We start from the raw sequence: 21241 nt of genomic DNA, 5'->3' as shown, positions 1-21241 counted from the left end.
AACCTAACGAGTAGAGAGCCCTGCTGAAATAGTGAAGGATTTAAAACAAGTTGCCATAACAAATAAACTAGGCTGTTTTAAAAGAAAGTATAAAACTTTTTATATATCATATCTTACAGCAATACCACTAGCAGCAACGTCTTTAAAGAAATGACATATCCTAACAATAGAAGTGTGCTTTATCTAACCTGGATACGGGTACCATCTATCTATCTATCTAACCTGGATACGGGTACCATCTATCTATCTATCTAACCTGGATATGGGTACCATCTATCTATCTATCTAACCTGGATACGGGTACCATCTATCTATCTAACCTGGATACGGGTACCATCTATCTATCTAACCTGGATACGGGTACCATCTATCTATCTATCTAACCTGGATACGGGTACCATCTATCTATCTATCTAACCTGGATACGGGTACCATCTATCTATCTAACCTGGATACGGGTACCATCTATCTATCTATCTATCTATCTAACCTGGATACGGGTACCATCTATCTATCTAACCTGGATATGGGTACCATCTATCTATCTAACCTGGATATGGGTACCATCTATCTATCTAACTATCTATCTAACCTGGATACGGGTACCATCTATCTATCTATCTATCTAACCTGGATACAGGTACCATCTATCTAACCTGGATACGGGTACCATCTATCTATCTATCTATCTAACCTGGATACGGGTACCATCTATCTAACCTGGATACGGGTACCATCTATCTATCTATCTATCTATCTATCTATCTATCTAACCTGGATACGGGTACCATCTATCTATCTATCTAACCTGGATACAGGTACCATCTATCTATCTATCTAACCTGGATATGGGTACCATCTATCTATCTATCTAACCTGGATATGGGTACCATCTATCTATCTAACCTGGATACGGGTACCATCTATCTATCTAACCTGGATACAGGTACCATCTATCTATCTAACCTGGATACGGGTACCATCTATCTATCTATCTAACCTGGATATGGGTACCATCTATCTATCTATCTAACCTGGATATGGGTACCATCTATCTATCTATCTAACCTGGATACGGGTACCATCTATCTATCTAACCTGGATACGGGTACCATCTATCTATCTATCTAACCTGGATACGGGTACCATCTATCTATCTAACCTGGATACGGGTACCATCTATCTATCTATCTAACCTGGATACAGGTACCATCTATCTATCTATCTAACCTGGATATGGGTACCATCTATCTATCTATCTAACCTGGATACGGGTACCATCTATCTATCTATCTAACCTGGATACAGGTACCATCTATCTATCTATCTAACCTGGATATGGGTACCATCTATCTATCTATCTAACCTGGATACAGGTACCATCTATCTATCTAACCTGGATACGGGTACCATCTATCTATCTATCTAACCTGGATACAGGTACCATCTATCTATCTATCTAACCTGGATATGGGTACCATCTATCTATCTATCTAACCTGGATACGGGTACCATCTATCTATCTATCTAACCTGGATATGGGTACCATCTATCTATCTATCTAACCTGGATACGGGTACCATCTATCTATCTATCTAACCTGGATAAGGGTACCATCTATCTATCTATCTAACCTGGATACGGGTACCATCTATCTATCTATCTAACCTGGATACAGGTACCATCTATCTATCTAACCTGGATACGGGTACCATCTATCTATCTAACCTGGATACGGGTACCATCTATCTATCTATCTAACCTGGATATGGGTACCATCTATCTATCTAACCTGGATACGGGTACCATCTATCTATCTAACCTGGATACAGGTACCATCTATCTATCTAACCTGGATACGGGTACCATCTATCTATCTAACCTGGATACAGGTACCATCTATCTATCTATCTAACCTGGATACGGGTACCATCTATCTATCTATCTAACCTGGATACGGGTACCATCTATCTATCTATCTAACCTGGATACGGGTACCATCTATCTATCTATCTAACCTGGATACGGGTACCATCTATCTATCTATCTAACCTGGATATGGGTACCATCTATCTATCTATCTAACCTGGATATGGGTACCATCTATCTATCTAACCTGGATACGGGTACCATCTATCTATCTAACCTGGATACGGGTACCATCTATCTATCTAACCTGGATACGGGTACCATCTATCTATCTATCTAACCTGGATACGGGTACCATCTATCTATCTAACCTGGATACGGGTACCATCTATCTATCTATCTAACCTGGATACGGGTACCATCTATCTATCTATCTAACCTGGATACGGGTACCATCTATCTATCTATCTAACCTGGATATGGGTACCATCTATCTATCTAACCTGGATACGGGTACCATCTATCTATCTATCTAACCTGGATACGGGTACCATCTATCTATCTAACCTGGATACGGGTACCATCTATCTATCTAACCTGGATACGGGTTATAAAATGAGAAATAAAATGAGCAGCTTCATGGGAATAAAATAAAACTTCAAATAAAAGGAAAATTGACTCACCAGAACTAGGCTCAACACTAAGCTAAGGACCCTGGGACTGAACAACTCCCACTGCAACTGGATCCTGGACTTCTTGACGGGCCGACCCCAGGGTACATCTGCCACGCTAACCCTCAACACAGAGCCCCACAGGGGTGTGTGCTTAGTCCCCTCCTGTACTCCCTGTTCACCCATGACTCCAACGCCATCATTAAGTTTGCTGACGACACGACGTTGGCAGGCCTGATTAGACAGCCTATAGGGAGGTCAGAGACAACAAGCTCGCTCTCAACGTAGGCAAGACAAAGGAGCTGATCGTGGACTACTAGAAACGGAGGGCTGAGCAGGCATGGGGCTGTTGCGGTGACCGTATTACCGCCACACCGGCAGTCATGAGTCATGACCGCAGTAAAATTCCACGTGACCGTTCAGTCACGGTAATCTCCTCTTACAGTGCCTTTGGAAAGCATTCACACCCCTTGACTTTTTCCACATTTTGTGTTACATTACAGCCTTATGCCACTAGAGCCTTATGCCACTAGAGATCCTGGTTCGAATCCAGGCCCTGTCGCAGCCAGCCACGACCGGGAGAACCACGGGGCGGCGCACAATTGGCCCAGCGTCGTCCAGGGTAGGGGAGGGAATGGCCGGCAGGGGATGTAGCTCAGTTGATAGAGCATTGCGTTTGCAACGCCAGGGTTGTGGGTTCGTTTCCCACGGGGGGGCCAGTATAAAAAAATATATATATATATATATATATATATATATATATATATATATATATATATATGTATTCACTAACTGTAAGTCGCTCTGGATAAGAGCGTCTGCTAAATGACGTAAATATAAATGTAAATGTAAATATACAGTGGGGAAAAAAAGTATTTAGTCAGCCACCAATTGTGCAAGTTCTCCCCCTTAAAAAGATGAGAGAGGCCTGTAATTGTCATCATAGGTACACGTCAACTATGACAGACAAATTGAGAAAAAAAAATCCAGAAAATCACATTGTAGGATTTTTAATGAATTTATTTGCAAATTATGGTGGAAAATAAGTATTTGGTCAATAACAAAAGTTTCTCAATACTTTGTTATATACCCTTTGTTGGCAATGACACAGGTCAAACGTTTTCTGTAAGTCTTCACAAGGTTTTCACACACTGTTGCTGGTATTTTGGCCCATTCCTCCATGCAGATCTCCTCTAGAGCAGTGATGTTTTGGGGCTGTCGCTGGGCAACACAGACTTTCAACTCCCTCCAAAGATTTCCTATGGGGTTGAGATCTGGAGACTGGCTAAGCCACTCCAGGACCTTGAAATGCTTCTTACGAAGCCACTCCTTCGTTGCCCGGGCAGTGTGTTTGGGATCATTGTCATGCTGAAAGACCCAGCCACATTTTATAATAATTTAATAATATGCAATTTAGCAGACGCTTTTATCCAAAGCGACTTACAGTCATGCGTGCATAATTTTTTTTTTTGTGTGTATGGGTGGTCCCGGGGATCGAACCCACTACCTTGGTGTTATAAGCACCGTGCTCTACCAGCTGAGCTACAGAGGACCACTTTATCTTCAATGCCCTTGCTGATGGAAGGAGGTTTTCACTCAAAATCTCACGATACTTGGCCCCATTCATTCTTTCCTTTACACGGATCAGTCGTCCTGGTCCCATTGCAGAAAAACAGCCCCAAAGCATGATGTTTCCACCCCCATGCTTCACAGTAGGTATGGTGTTCTTTGGATGCAACTCAGCATTCTTTGTCCTCCAAACACGACGAGTTGAGTTTTTACCAAAAAGTTATATTTTGGTTTCATCTGACCATATGACATTCTCCCAATCCTCTTCTGGATCATCCAAATGCACTCTAGCAAACTTCAGACGGGCCTGGACCTGTACTGGCTTAAGCAGGGGGACACGTCTGGCACTGCAGGATTTGAGTCCCTGGCGGCGTAGTGTGTTACTGATGGTAGGCTTTGTTACTTTGGTCCCAGCTCTCTCAAGTCATTCACTAGGTCCCCCCCGTGTGGTTCTGGGATTTTTGCTCACCGTTCTTGTGATCATTTTGACCCCACGGGGTGAGATCTTGCGTGGAGCCCCAGATCGAGGGAGATTATCAGTGGTCTTGTATGTCTTCCATTTCCTAATAATTGCTCCCACTGTTGATTTCTTCAAACCAAGCTGCTTACCTATTGCAGATTCAATCTTTCCAGCCTGGTGCAGGTCTACAATTTTGTTTCTTGTGTCCTTTGACAGCTCTTTGGTCTTGGCCATAGTGGAGTTTGGAGTGTGACTGTTTGAGGTTGTGGACAGGTGTCTTTTATACTGATAACAAGTTCAAACAGGTGCCATTAATACAGGTAACAAGTGGAGGACAGAGGAGCCTCTTAAAGAAGAAGTTACAGGTCTGTGAGAGCCAGAAATCGTACTTGTTTGTAGGTGACCAAATACTTATTTTCCACCATAATTTGCAAATAAATTCATAAAAAATCCTACAATGTGATTTTCTGGATTTTTTTTTCTCAATTTGTCTGTCATAGTTGACGTGTACCCATGATGAAACTTACAGGCCTCTCTCATCTTTTTAAGTGGGAGAACTTGACCAATTGGTGGCTGACTAAATACTTTTCCCCCCCACTGTAAATCTACACACAACACCCCATAACTATAAAGTGAAAACAGGTCTTTAGAAATACCTTATTTACATACAGTGGGGAAAAAAAGTATTTAGTCAGCCATCAATTGTGCAAGTTCTCCCACTTAAAAAGATGAGAGAGGCCTGTAATTTGCATCATAGGTACACGTCAACTATGACAGACAAATTGAGAAAAAAATATCCAGAAAATCACATTGTAGGATTTTTAATGAATTTATTTGCAAATTATGGTGGAAAATAAGTATTTGGTCACCTACAAACAAGCAAGATTTCTGGCTCTCACAGACCTGTAACTTCTTCTTTAAGAGGCTCCTCTGTCCTCCACTCGTTATCTATATTAATGGCACCTGCTTGAACTTGTTATCAGTATAAAAGACACCTGTCCACAACCTCAAACAGTCACACTCCAAACTCCACTATGGCCAAGACCAAAGAGCTGTCAAAGGACACCAGAAACAAAATTGTAGACCTGCACCAGGCTGGGAAGACTGAATCTGCAATAGGTAAGCAGCTTGGTTTGAAGAAATCAACTGTGGGAGCAATTATTAGGAAATGGAAGACATACAAGACCACTGATAATCTCCCTCGATCTGGGGCTCCACGCAATATCTCACCCGTGGGGTCAAAATGATCACAAGAACGGTGAGCAAAAATCCCAGAACCACACGGGGGGACCTAGTGAATGACCTGCAGAGAGCTGGGACCAAAGCAACAAAGCCTACCATCAGTAACACACTACGCCGCCAGGGACTCAAATCCTGCAGTGCCAGACGTGTCCCCCTGCTTAAGCCAGTACATGTCCAGGCCCGTCTGAAGTTTGCTAGAGTGCATTTGGATGATCCAGAAGAGGACTGGGAGAATGTCATATGGTCAGATGAAACCAAAATATAACTTTTTGGTAAAAAACTCAACTCGTCGTGTTTGGAGGACAAAGAATGCTGAGTTGCATCCAAAGAACACCATACCTACTGTGAAGCATGGGGGTGGAAACATCATGCTTTGGGGCTGTTTTTCTGCAAAGGGACCAGGACACCTGATCCGTGTAAAGGAAAGAATGAATGGGGCCATGTATCATGAGATTTTGAGTGAAAACCTCCTTCCATCAGCAAGGGCATTGAAGATGAAACGTGGCTGTGTCTTTCAGCATGACAATGATCCCAAACACACCGCCCGGGCAACGAAGGAGTGGCTTCGTAAGAAGCATTTCAAGGTCCTGGAGTGGCCTAGCCAGTCTCCAGATCTCAACCCCATAGAAAATCTTTGGAGGGAGTTGAAAGTCCGTGTTGCCCAGCGACAGCCCCAAAACATCACTGCTCTAGAGGAGATCTGCATGGAGGAATGGACCGGCAACAGTGTGTGAAAACCTTGTGAAGACTTACAGAAAACGTTTGACCTGTGTCATTGCCAACAAAGGGTATATAACAAAGTATTGAGAAACTTTTGTTATTGACCAAATACTTATTTTCCACCATAATTTGCAAATAAATTCATTAAAAATCCTACAATGTGATTTTCTGGATTTTTTTTTCTCATTTTGTCTGTCATAGTTGACGTGTACCTATGATGAAAATTACAGGCCTCTCATCTTTTTAAGTGGGAGAACTTGCACAATTGGTGGCTGACTAAATACTTTTTTTCCCCACTGTAGGTATTCAGACCCTTAGCTATGAGACTCGAAATTGAGCTCAGGTGCATCCTGTTTCCATTGATCATCCTTGAGATGTTTCTACAACTTGATTGGAGTCCACCTGTGGTAAATTCAATTGATTGGACATGATTTGGAAAGGCACACACCTGTATATATAAGGTCCCACAGTTGACAGTGAATGTCAGAGCAAAAACCTTGCCATGAGGTCGAAGGAATTGTCCGTAGAGCTCCGAGACAGGATTGTGCTGAGGCACAGATCTGAGGAAGGGTACCAAAATATGTTTACAGCATTGAAGGTCCCCAAGAACACAGTGGCCTCCATCATTCTTAAATGGAAGAAGTTTGGAACCACCAAGACTCTTCCTAAAGCTGGCCGCCCGGCCAAACTGAGCAATCGGGGGAGAAGGGCCTTGGTCAGGGAGGAGACCAATAACCCGATGGTCCCTTTGACAGAGCTCCAGAGATATCAGCTATCTTGATCTGCACAGATGAGCTAAATTACTTTTTACAACTCTGTTTGGCCCTGTTTCTGCACATCTGCTAACTGTCACACAGATAAGAGGATGTACTTTCTATAAAAAGGAGACAACTCTGTCCGTTGGGCTTTCAACTCTGAACTATTTGAGTCGATTGTTGATTTCTCCATTTTTGCAAATCGTATAATAAAGTTGTTGTTGGAAGAACCTACAGTCTCTTCTTTAGAATTTCCACCACAGTGGCCAGACGGAAGCCACTCCTCAGTAAAAGGCACATGACAGCCCGCTTGGAGTTTGCCAAAAGGCACCTAAAGACTCTCAGACCATGAGAAACAGAATTCTCTGGTCTGATGAAACCAAGATTGAACTCTTTGACCTGAATGCCAAGCCCCACGTCTGGAGGAAACCTGGCACCATCCCTACAGTGAAGCATGGTGGTGGCAGCATCATGCTGTGGGGATGTTTTTCAGTGGCAGGGACTGGGAGACTAGTCAGGATCGAGGCAAAGACGAACGGAGCAAAGTAGTGAGAGATCCTAGATGAAAACCTGCTCCAGAGCGCTCAGGACCTCAGACTGGGGCGAAGGTTCACCTTCCAACAGGACAATGACCCTAAGCACACAGCCAAGACAATGCAGGAGTGGCTTCGGGACAAGTCTCTGAATGTCCTTGAGTGGCCCAGCCAGAGCCTGGACTTGAACCCGATTGAACATCTCTGGAGAGACCTGAAAATAGCTGTGCAGCGGCGCTCCCCATCCAACCTGACAGAGCTTGAGAGGATCTGCAGAGAAGAATGGGAGAAACTCCCCAAATACAGGTGTGCCAAGCTTGTAGCGTCATACCCAAGAAGACTCGAGGCTGTAATCGCTGTCAAAGGTGCTTCAACAAAGTACTGAGTAAAGGGTCTGAATACTTATGTAAATGTAATATTTCAGTTCTTTATTTTTTTTAAAAATAAATTAGCAAACATTCCTAAAAAACAGTTTTTGCTTTGTTATATGGGGTATTGTGTGTAGATTGACGAGGGAAAAAAACTATTTAATCAATTTTGGAATAAGGCTGTAACAAAACAAAATGTGGAAAAAGTCAAGGGGCTGAATACTTTCTGAAGGCGCTGTATACATTTTACGGACATTATATTTTACATGAGTTATCTTGTTGTTTTTAGTCCCACCTCCAACTCCACTCAACCCCTCCCATCTATCTCTGAAGACCATCCAGTTTTGATTACATATATTTTTCCACTGTGCTGTTTCACAAAAGTTCTGAACCTTTCTCATAGTTTCTACAGATTGTAAATTAAAGATAAACATTTTTGCTAAGAGTATTATTATACACTGCTCAAAAAAATAAAGGGAACACTAAAATAACACATCCTAGATCTGAATGAATGAAATAATCTTATTAAATACTTTTTTCTTTACATAGTTGAATGTGCTGACAATAAAATCACACAAAAATTATCAATGGAAATCAAATTTATCAACCCACGGAGGTCTGGATTTGGAGTCACACTCAAAATTAAAGTGGAAAACCACACTACAGGCTGATCCAACTTTGATGTAATGTCCTTAAAAAAAGTCAAAATGAGGCTCAGTAGTGTGTGTGGCCTCCACGTGCCTGTATGACCTCCCTACAACGCCTGGGCATGCTCCTGATGAGGTGGCGGATGGTCTCCTGAGGGATCTCCTCCCAGACATGGACTAAAGCATCCGCCAACTCCTGGACAGTGTTTGGTGCAACGTGGCATTGGTGGATGGAGCGAGACATGATGTCCCAGATGTGCTCAATTGGATTCAGGTCTGGGGAACGGGCAGGCCAGTCCATAGCATCAATGTCTTCCTCTTGCAGGAACCGCTGACACACTCCAGCCACATGAGGTCTAGCATTGTCTTGCATTAGGAGGAACCCAGGGCCAACCGCACCAGCATATGGTCTCACAAGGGGTCTGAGGAGCTCATCTCGGTACCTAATGGCAGTCAGGCTACCTCTGGCGAGCACATGGAGGGCTGTGCGGCCCCCCAAAGAAATGCCACCCCACACCATGACTGACTCACCGCCAGACCAGTCATGCTGGAGGATGTTGCAGGCAGCAGAACGTTCTCCACGGCGTCTCCAGACTCTGTCACGTCTGTCACATGTGCTCAGTGTGAACCTGCTTTCATCTGTGAAGAGCACAGGGCGCCAGTGGCGAATTTGCCAATCTTGGTGTTCTCTGGCAAATGCCAAACGTCCTGCACCGTGTTGGGCTGTAAGCACAACCCCGACCTGTGGACGTCGTGCCCTCATACCACCCTCATGGAGTCTGTTTCTGACCGTTTGAGCAGACACATGCACATTTGTGGCCTGCTGGAGGTCATTTTGCAGGGCTCTGGCAGTGCTCCTCCTGCTCCTCCTTGCACAAAGGCGGAGGTAGCAGTCCTGCTGCTGGGTTGTTGCCCTCCTACGGCCTCCTCCATGTCTCCTGATGTACTGGCCTGTCTCCTGGTAGCGCCTCCATGCTCTGGACACTACGCTGACAGACACAGCAAACCTTCTTGCCACAGCTCGCATTGATGTGCCATCCTGGATGAGCTGCACTACCTGAGCCACTTGTGTGGGTTGTAGACTCCGTCTCATGCTACCACTAGAGTGAAAGCACCGCCAGCATTCAAAAGTGACCAAAACATCAGCCAGGAAGCATAGGAACTGAGAAGTGGTCTGTGGTCACCACCTGCAAAACCAATCCTTTATTTGGGGGTGTCTTGCTAATTGCCTATAATTTCCACCTGTTGTCTATTCCATTTGCACAACAGCATGTGACATTTATTGTCAATCAGTGTTGCTTCCTAAGTGGACAGTTTGATTTCACAGAAGTGTGATTGACTTGGAGTTACATTGTGTTGTTTAAGTGTTCCCTTTATTTTTTTGAGCAGTGTATTATTGATCGATTGACTATGACTTTTCAAATCTCCCAGCAGACAAAATGTAATGCACGCCCCCATCCACACCGACGGGGCTGTAGTGGAGCAGGTCGAGAGATTCAAGTTCCTCTGTGTCCACATCACTAAGGATCTATCATGGGTTTTTGGCAGCGGAATCACAAGGCACAAGGCAATGTATCTTAAACTAATTTCTCCAAAACTAAATATGTGTTGATTTTAGTTGGCAGGGGTCTTCAACATTATTGTGTTTTGATGTATTTCTACCTTTTTAGACTTTCTGTTAGATGTTGTCCAAGACCCCTTTTCCATCTGTTTGACCAGAAATCAAAGCCATTACTTTATTACATTACTTACTCCTATGTATATATATATGCCTTCATTTCTCAACAATATAGACTCTTAGCTTTCATTTGACATCCAATTTGACATGCTCCTATGAAGTTCACATGTGGGTGCTGATGGGCCCTGTTAGATGGAAACAGTTACAGTCTCATAGTGGGGCAGCAGGTAGCTTAGTGGTTAAGAGCGTTGTGCCAGTAGCCGAAAGGTCGCTGGTTCTAATCCCCGAGCCGACTAGGTGAAAAAATCTGTCGATGTGCCCTTGAGCAAGGCGCTTAACCCTAATTGCTCCTGTAAGTCGCTCTGGATAAGAGCATCTGCTAAATGACTAAAAATGTAATGATATAGTGAGCCAACGCCTTAAATTCACCACCAATAGGATGGCACCCTATCCCCCCAGTGCACTTCTTTTGGCCCTATTCCCTAATGTCAATGTCATGTAGAATTTCTGTTCCTCTCTTGATACAACAGACTACAGATATTCATGGCCCCATGTGTGTTTAACTCTGTGAGAAGCAACCTTGCCAAGTAGTCACACACATACGTGTGTATTATTCAAGATGCCGCCCCCCCCCCCCCCACCACACACACCACTCATCATACATCCAGTACAGTAGCAGTACCCAGGCTACAGTACTCACAGCAGGAGATGTGATGAGGCTGCAGTACTCACAGCAGGAGATGTGATGAGGCTACAGTACTCACAGCAGGAGATGTGATGAGGCTACAGTACTCACAGCAGGAGATGTGATGAGGCTGCAGTACTCACAGCAGGAGATGTGATGAGGCTACAGTACTCACAGCAGGAGATGTGATGAGGCTACAGTACTCACAGCAGGAGATGTGATGAGGCTGCAGTACTCACAGCAGGAGATGTGATGAGGCTGCAGTACTCACAGCAGGAGATGTGATGAGGCTCCAGTACTCACAGCAGGAGATGTGATGAGGCTACAGTACTCACAGCAGGAGATGTGATGAGGCTCCAGTACTCACAGCAGGAGATGTGATGAGGCTACAGTACTCACAGCAGGAGATGTGATGAGGCTGCAGTACTCACAGCAGGAGATGTGATGAGGCACTTAGTTGGTTTGATAAATACAATGTCTATCTGTATTCACCCAATATTCACACTCCTACGTCCCAAATGGCACCCTCTTCCCTACATAATCCACTACTTTAGACCAAAGGGTGTCGAGGAGCAGAGGTAAGGCTGCGTGAAACAGGGTGTGTGTGCGTGTGTTCGCACCGATAATGAATAAACAGAAAAACACTGCCTCCATATCACAGCCTCCGGGTATTACTGGGAGCAGCTAACCAATCAGACACAGCAGCAGAGTCCCATGGCCCCAGCAGAGATATACTACCCACGACTCCTGACAGTCAAGACACTCCACTCAGGCTGGAGTGTTCGAAAACAAATCACATTTTAATCAATTCCCATATCTATTGGGTGAAATACCACAGTGTGCCATCACAGCAGCAAGATTTGTGACCTGTTGCCACAAGAAAAGGGCAACCAGTGAAGAACAAACACCATTGTAAATACATTTGTACTTTAACTATTTGCACATCATTACAACACTGTATATAGCCATAATATGACATTTGAAATGTCTTTATTCTTTTGGAACTTCTGAGTGTAATGTTTACTGTTCATTTCTGATTGTTTATTTCACTTTAGTTTATTATCTATTTCACTTGCTTTGGTAATGTAAACATATGTTTCCCATGCCAATAAAGCCCCTTAAATTGTAGCTTGGTATCTTTCACATGGCTTTGAACGAGCTGAGAGACAAAGCAAGAAGAGCGTTCTATGCCATTAAAAGGAACATTAAAATTGAAATTCCAATTAGAATCTGGCTAAAAATGTTTCAATCAGTTATAGAACCAATTGCTCTATATGGCAGCGAAGTATGGGGTCCGCTCTCTAATAATGAATTTACCAAATGGGACAAACATCCAATTGAAATACTGCATGCAGAGTTTTGCAAGACTATATTGCAAGTGCAAAGAAAAACTCAAAATAACGCATGTAGAGCAGAATTGGGCCAATACCCCCTCCTTATTCAAATAGATAAAAAGAGCCATCAAATTTAACAACCATCTAAAAACAAGTGACCCCAAAACATTTAAATCACACAGATGGCAGGCCCTCCGGTTTCTCTCAGAGCGAGAAAGAACGAGACAGACAGAGCGCGAGAGAGAGACAGAGCTCGCGAGAGAGAGAGAGAGAGAGACAGAGCTCGCGAGAGAGAGAGAGAGTGACAGAGCTCGCGAGAGAGAGAGAGTGACAGAGCTCGCGAGAGAGAGAGAGAGTGACAGAGCTCGAGAGAGAGAGTGACAGAGCTCGCGAGAGAGAGAGAGACAGAGCTCGTGCGAGAGAGAGACAGAGCTCGCGAGAGAGAGAGAGAGAGAGAGACAGAGCTCGCGAGAGAGAGAGAGAGACAGAGCTCGCGAGAGAGAGAGAGAGAGTGACAGAGCTCGCGAGAGAGAGAGAGAGTGACAGAGCTCGCGAGAGAGAGAGAGACAGAGCTCGCGAGAGAGAGAGAGACAGAGCTCGAGAGAGAGAGACAGAGCTCGCGAGAGAGAGACAGAGCTCGCGAGAGAGAGAGACAGAGCTCGCGAGAGAGAGAGAGAGAGAGAGACAGAGCTCGCGAGAGAGAGAGAGAGACAGAGCTCGCGAGAGAGAGACAGAGCTCGCGAGAGAGAGAGAGACAGAGCTCGCGAGAGAGAGAGAGACAGAGCTCGCGAGAGAGAGAGAGTGACAGAGCTCGCGAGAGAGAGAGAGTGACAGAGCTCGCGAGAGAGAGAGAGTGACAGAGCTCGCGAGAGAGAGAGAGAGACAGAGCTCGCGAGAGAGAGAGAGAGAGACAGAGAGAGAGACAGAGCTCGCGAGAGAGAGAGAGAGAGAGACAGAGCTCGCGAGAGAGAGAGAGAGACAGAGCTCGCGAGAGAGAGAGAGAGACAGAGCTCGCGAGAGAGAGAGAGAGAGTGACAGAGCTCGCGAGAGAGAGAGAGAGTGACAGAGCTCGCGAGAGAGAGAGAGACAGAGCTCGCGAGAGAGAGAGAGACAGAGCTCGCGAGAGAGAGAGTGACAGAGCTCGAGAGAGAGAGAGAGAGAGAGACAGAGCTCGCGAGAGAGAGAGAGAGACAGAGCTCGCGAGAGAGAGACAGAGCTCGCGAGAGAGAGCGAGAGACAGAGCGACAGAGCTCGAGAGAGAGAGAGAGACAGAGCTCGCGAGAGAGAGAGAGACAGAGCTCGAGAGAGAGAGACAGAGCTCGCGAGAGAGAGACAGAGCTCGCGAGAGAGAGAGACAGAGCTCGCGAGAGAGAGAGAGAGAGAGAGACAGAGCTCGCGAGAGAGAGAGAGAGACAGAGCTCGCGAGAGAGAGACAGAGCTCGCGAGAGAGAGAGAGACAGAGCTCGCGAGAGAGAGAGAGACAGAGCTCGCGAGAGAGAGAGAGTGACAGAGCTCGCGAGAGAGAGAGAGTGACAGAGCTCGCGAGAGAGAGAGAGTGACAGAGCTCGCGAGAGAGAGAGAGAGACAGAGCTCGCGAGAGAGAGAGAGAGAGACAGAGAGAGAGACAGAGCTCGCGAGAGAGAGAGAGAGAGAGACAGAGCTCGCGAGAGAGAGAGAGAGACAGAGCTCGCGAGAGAGAGAGAGAGACAGAGCTCGCGAGAGAGAGAGAGAGAGTGACAGAGCTCGCGAGAGAGAGAGAGAGTGACAGAGCTCGCGAGAGAGAGAGAGACAGAGCTCGCGAGAGAGAGAGAGACAGAGCTCGCGAGAGAGAGAGTGACAGAGCTCGAGAGAGAGAGAGAGAGAGAGACAGAGCTCGCGAGAGAGAGAGAGAGACAGAGCTCGCGAGAGAGAGACAGAGCTCGCGAGAGAGAGCGAGAGACAGAGCGACAGAGCTCGAGAGAGAGAGAGAGAGACAGAGCTCGCGAGAGAGAGAGACAGAAAGCTTGAGCGAGAGAGCGAGAGCGCGAGAGGGAGAGATGAGAACATGTGATTCAGAGGGTGAATGGGCAAGACAAAATATTTAAGTGCCTTTGAACTGGGTATGGTAGTATTTGCCAGGCGCTCCGGTTTGTGTCAAGACCTGCAACGCTGCTGGGTTTTTCACGCTCAATAGTTTCCTGTGTGTATCAAGAATGGTCCACCACCCAACGGACATCCAGCCAACTTGACACAAGTATGGGAAGCATTGGAGTCAACATGGGCCAGCATCCCTGTGGAAGCATTGGAGTCAACATGGGCCAGCATCCCTGTGGAAGCATTGGAGTCAACATGGGCCAGCATCCCTGTGGAAGCATTGGAGTCAACATGGGCCAGCATCCCTGTGGAAGCATTGGAGTCAACATGGGCCAGCATCCCTGTGGAAGCATTGGAGTCAACATGGGCCAGCATCCCTGTGGAAGCATTGGAGTCAACATGGGCCAGCATCCCTGTGGAAGCATTGGAGTCAACATGGGCCAGCATCCCTGTGGAAAGCTTTCGACGCCTTTTAGTCCACGCCCTGACGAATTGGGGGGGTGTTCCATAATTAAAGTGACCAGTGTTCAATGACTATGTACATTACAGGCAGGGTAGAGTAACAGGTGGTAGCTGGTTAGTAACAGTGACTAATGTTCAGGACAGGGTACTGGGCAGAGGCCGGCTAGTGGTGGCTGTTTAACAGTCTGATGGCCTGGAGATAGAAGCTGTTTTTCAGTCTCTCTGTCCCAGCTTTGATGCACCTGTACTGTCTCCGCCTTCTAGATGGTAGCCGGGTGAACAGGCTGTGGCTCGTGTGGCTGAGCACTACTGTAGCACAACATTCAGACAGGACAGCACAGCATTCAGACAGGACAACACAACCCTACTGTAGCACAACATTCAGACAGGACAACACAACCCTACTGTAGCACAACATTCAGACAGGACAGCACAGCATTCAGACAGGACAACACAACCCTACTGTAGCACAACATTCAGACAGGACAACACAACCCTACTGTAGCACAACATTCAGACAGGACAGCACAGCATTCAGACAGGACAACACAACCCTACTGTAGCACAACATTCAGACAGGACAACACAACCCTACTGTAGCACGACATTCAGACAGGACAACACAACCCTACTGAAGCACAACATTCAGACAGGTGCAACACAAAATATTTGGTGTTCTTAATGTTTTGTACACTCAGTGTATAAATATACAGATCAAGTATATAGCCTCTATTTAACTAACATAATTTCTAGTTGAGAGAGTTTACTTACTGCTCAGCTCTTGGGACAAGTGTAAACAACTTCAAACCCAAGAGCGGAGCCCAGAAACAAGCACTCTCAGTCAGCTGGTGTTGGACCTAACCAGACAAGCTGACACCAGCACTGCTTCAAAAGAAAGAATGCAAATGAACCAATCAAAGGACTCGTATTTACAACATTGGAAAAACGAAACTAAATCTCAAAGCCGACTAAATTGCTATCTGGCCCTAAACAGAGAATATGAATTGGCTGATTATCTCTACTCTGTCAGAGATACGAAGCAGAGACAGATCCTTACCAAGTACATCCTTACCACCATTTACATTTACATTATTTAGCAGACGCTCTTATCCAGAGCGACTTACAGTTAGTCACATATTTGTATGTATTTTACATACTGGCCCCCCGCGGGAATCGAACCCACAACCCTGGCATTGCAAACACCATGCTCTACCAACATCCCTGCCGGCCATTCCCTCCCCTACCCTGGACCAATTGTGCACCGCCCCATGGGTCTCCCGGTCACGGCCGGCTACGACAGAGCCTGGATTCGAACCAGGATCTCTAGTGGCACAGCTAGCACTGCGATGCAGTGCCTTAGACCACTGCGCCACTCGGGACACTAACCAACAATTGGCAATAGAAACCAGAAGACATAAAAAGACATGGCTACCCAAAGAGGAGCGCGTATGTGGTCACTGCACGACAGGGGAGGTAGAAACAGAGATGCACTTTCTCCCTTACAGTGATAAATATTCCTCACCAAGAGATTCATTATTCACAGAAATTACTACATTTATTCCAATTTTTACCTCATTAAACCCAGAGGAAAAACAAGAAATACTAATGGGCGAAGGAGTAACGGCTCCTCTTGCAGCCAAATATGTATTTTCCTGCCACAGCCTGAGGGACACTGGATAATAACATCTGCATAGTAAACAGTAACTTACTTATTATTGGTATTATTATTATTATTATTATTATTATTATTATTATTACTATTATTATTATTATTGTTGTGATTATTATTCTAAATAGTAGTGATACGGGTAGTAGGGGTGATGGTAATGACAGCAGTTTAATGATGGTGGTGGTAGTAGTAGTAGTAATGATGATGGTAGTAGGGGTGATGGTAATGATAGCAGTTTAATGATGGTGGTAGTAGTAGTAGTAATGATGATGGTAGTAGGGGTGATGGTAATGATAGCAGTTTAATGATGGTGGTGGTAGTAGTAGTAGTAATGATGAGGGTAGTAGGGGTGATGGTAATGATATCAGTTTAATGATGGTGGTGGTAGTAGTAGTAGTAATGATGATGGTAGTAGGGGTGATGGTAATGATAGCAGTTTAATGATGGTGGTGGTAGTAGTAGTAGTAGTAGTAATGATGATGGTAGTAGGGGTGATGGTAATGATAGCAGTTTAATGATGGTGGTAGTAGTAGTAGTAGTAATGATGATGGTAGTAGGGGTAATGATAGCAGTTTAATGGTGGTGGTAGTAGTAGTAGTAATGATGATGGTAGTAGGGGTGATGGTAATGATAGCAGTTTAATGGTGGTGGTGGTAGTAGTAGTAGTAATGATGATGGTAGTAGGGGTGATGGTAATGATAGCAGTTTAATGATGGTGGTGGTAGTAGTAGTAGTAATGATGCTGGTAGTAGGGGTGATGGTAATGATAGCAGTTTAATGATGGTGGTAGTAGTAGTAATGATAATGGTAGTTGGGGTGATGGTAATGATAGCAGTTTAATGGATGTTAGGGGTGGTAGTAATGACAGCAGTTTAATGATGGTGGTGGTAGTAGTAGTAGTAATGATGATGGTAGTAGGGGTGATGGTAATGATAGCAGTTTAATGATGATGGTAGTAGGGGTGGTAGTAATGATGATGGTAGTTGTAGTACTGATGTAATGGTGAGGCCATTCTACTGTTATTTCTATTCACTATTATCATTCTGTTATTACTATTATTTATGTTTTATTTTATTCCACTGCCTTCGGAAAGTATTCACACCCCTTGACTTTTATCACATTGATTAAATAGAGATGTTGTGTCACTGGCCTACACACAATACCTAATAAAGTGGAAGGCTGCTCTTAGACATTTTTACAAATTAAATCAAAAATGAAAAGCACAAATGTCTTGAGTCAATAAGTATTCAACCCCTTTGTTATGGCAAGCCTAAATCATTTCAGGAGTAATAATTTGCTTAACAAGTCACATAATAAGTTGCATGGACTCATTCTGTGTGCAATAATAGTGTTTAACATGACTTTTGAATGACTACCTCATCTCTGCACCCACACATACAATTATCTGTAAGGTCCCTCAGTCGAGCAGTGAATTTTAAAGCAGAGATTCAACCACAAAGATCAGGGAGGTTTTCCAGTGCCTCGCAAAGAAGGGCACCTATTGGTAGACAGGTTAAAAAAAAAAGCTGACATTGCATATCCCTTTGAGCATGGTGAAGTTATTAATTACAATTTGGATGGTGTATCAATACACCCAGTCACTACAAAGATACAGGCATCCTTTGTAACTCAGTTGCCAGAGAGGAAGGAAACCGCTCAGGGATTTCACCATGAGTTTAATGGTGACTTTAAAACAGTTACAGAGTTTAATGGCTGTTATAGGAGAAAACTGAGGATGGATCAACAACATTGTAGTTATTCCACAATACTAACCTAAATGACACAGTGAAAAGAAGGAAGCCTGTACAGAATAAATATATTCCAAAACATGCATCCTGTTTGCAATAAGGCACTGCAAAAAATATCCTGATTACAAAGTGTTATGTTTTGGGCAAATCCAACACATCACTGAGTACCACTTCATATTTTCAAGCATGGTGGTGGTAGCATCATGTTATGGGTATGTGGTCCTCTGTAGCTCAGCTGGTAGAGCATGGCGCTTGTAACGCCAAGATAGTGGGTTCGATCCCCGGGACCACCCATACACAAAAATGTATGCACGCATGACTGTAAGTCGCTTTGGATAAAAGCGTCTGCTAAATGGCATATTATTTATTATTATGCTTGTCATCGGCAAGGACTAGTGAGTTTCTTAGGTTAAATATGAACAGTATTTCATTTTCAATACATTTGTAAACAGTTCTAAAAACATGTTTTCACTTTGTCATTAGGGGATTTTGTGTTTAGATGGGTTAGAAATAAAATCGATTACCGTAATTTTAGGACTATAAGCCGCGCCTTTTTTCCCATTTTTTGACCCTGCGGCTTATATAACGGTGCGGCTAATCTATGGATTTTTACAGCTAACGGCCACTAGAAGACCTCCTAAATCTATGGATTTTACAGGTTACAGTCCACCAACTTTAACTCTATGGGCTCTATGACCGGTCCGCGCCCCCCACCTTTAAGCGGCGGGCTCCAGCAGGAAAAGCTGGAGGCCGGAAAAGAGTGAGACAGGTAGCGCGCAAAAGTAAAAGTGGAACCGAGAGTGGTACGAGAGACAGAACGAGAGACAGAACGAGAGCAAGACAGACAGACATTACGAGAGCGATACAGTTTGTCTCTTTCCCGACAATCCCCTCTGTGCACGAACCCTTACATTTGGTAATTAAACATTAAAACACCTGCGGCTTATAGTCCAGTGCGGCTTATATATGTACACATCATTCAATATCATTCAATTTAGCTGCTGCGGCTTATACTCCGGTGCGCCTTATAGTGCGGAAAATACGGTAAATCAATTTTGAATTCAGGCTGTAACAGAAAATGTGGAATAAGTCAAGGGGTACGAATACTTTGTGAAGGCACTATATTTTGTATAGTTGATAAAACAGCTTGAATTAGAAGAGGAGAAAGAAAACCAAGCAAAGCGAATTGGCAGAATTATGAATGTGAGGAGGGAAGAATGTCATGATTTGATGCACAGCGTCTCAAGACGTTTCCCTGTGATTAAAAGGCTTTGGCAGGCAGCTGGAGGGTGTTAAGAAGTGCGGTTTGGCGGGTCATGTTTCGGAGGACGCATGACCCCACCTTCGACCTCTCCCGAGCCCGTTGGGGAGTTGCAGTGATGAGACAAGATCGAAATTGGGGAGAAAAAGGGGGTCAACAACAACAACAAAATAATAAAGGATTTAACAGTTAATTAAATATGGAGCTGTAAGCATTATCTCAGACAGAGAGAGGGAGAGAGAGGGAGAGAGAGGGGGAGAGGGAGAGAGAGGGGGAGAGGGAGAGGGAGAGAGGGAGAGGGAGAGAGATAGAGAGAAAGAGTGTCACAGAGAAAGAGAGAGTGTCACAGAGAGAGAGAGGGAGAGGGAGAGAGAGTGTCACAGAGAGAGAGAGAGAGAGACAGAGAGAGAGAGAGAGAGAGAGAGAGAGAGGGTCACAGAGAGAGGGAGAGGGAGAGGGAGAGAGAGTGTCACAGAGAGAGAGAGACAGAGAGAGAGAGAGAGAGAGAGAGAGAGAGGAGAGGGAGAGAGAGAGAGAGGAGAGGGAGAGGGAGAGAGAGAGAGAGAGAGAGAGGGAGGAGAGGGAGAGCGTCACAGAGAAAGAGAGAGAGAAAGAAGGAACACACCTGAAAACAGTAGAGCACTCACTGTCCTACCTGTTATTAGGTAACACCAGAGACAGACAGACAGTCTTACCTCTATGAAGATGAAGCATGGGATGATGGAGTAGCTGCGCTGTGTGTTGTCAGAAGCCATGTCTCAGCAAGGGACGGATCAGTCTGGATCTCAGTCTACAGGAGGAGAAGGACTGTTAATATCCAGAAATATTGGAGTCCCATTCTGATTCCCGTTCCTAAGTTCCTGGAGTCGGGAATAGACTCCAAGAGTCAATTCCAAACCATGAGCTGACTCCAGAAAAATACAAAACACAACGTCACAGGACAGAGGGGGTTTGACTGGGTATCTGGACAACACACAGTAAAACTACAAGACAGGGTTCATCATTCTAAAAACACTGGCTGCATAGAGTACATGGGTGTTATACAAACATGGTTGGCAATGACTAAATAGACTGGTCTCTGAGCACTGACAAGAGAGTTGGTGAAGACTGGAGGAGAGAGAGAGAGAGGAGGAGAGCTGATGATGTGTAGAGGAAGACGGGAGAGGAAGGGGAGAGAACAGAGATCAGACTGAGTGACATGATGTGAAAGGATAGGGCAGCTAACGAGCTGAAGAGATCTGACATGAGAGGCTATGTGATTGATTTCGCAAACACAGCATGCTCTAGGAAAGAGCAGGTTGGTATTTATTGTCATGAATCCTGCCCTGGAGGCAGCTTTGCTCTGGTCACTAGCTGGCACAGCCACAAAATCTGATCTTAAACCTAACCACACTACTAACCCCATCCTTAAATTTAGACCAAAAGCAATTTGTTTTCATGCATTTTTACAATATAGCCAATTTTGACTTTGCAGCTGGCCCATGTAGCGGAAATCGC

At 44.8% G+C, this 21241-nt stretch overlaps 1 protein-coding gene across 1 annotated transcript in view; it reads right to left on the bottom strand.

The window, feature by feature from the left end:
- The window catches only part of LOC311128406 (phospholipid phosphatase-related protein type 1), a 77133-nt gene extending 56599 nt beyond the window's left edge, over window positions 1-20534 (bottom strand). The window contains exon 1 of the mRNA XM_084160528.1: window positions 20440-20534. Within this exon, the coding sequence (XP_084016654.1) occupies window positions 20440-20499 (60 nt within the window). The 5' untranslated portion in view covers window positions 20500-20534. The remainder of the gene's footprint in view (window positions 1-20439) is intronic.
- Window positions 20535-21241: the final 707 nt, after the last annotated feature.

The sequence above is a fragment of the Coregonus lavaretus genome, assembly GCF_964263955.1.
Source record: "Coregonus lavaretus genome assembly, chromosome: 4".
Lineage (NCBI taxonomy): Eukaryota > Metazoa > Chordata > Actinopteri > Salmoniformes > Salmonidae > Coregonus > Coregonus lavaretus.
This window is presented reverse-complemented; position numbering and strand designations above follow the sequence as displayed.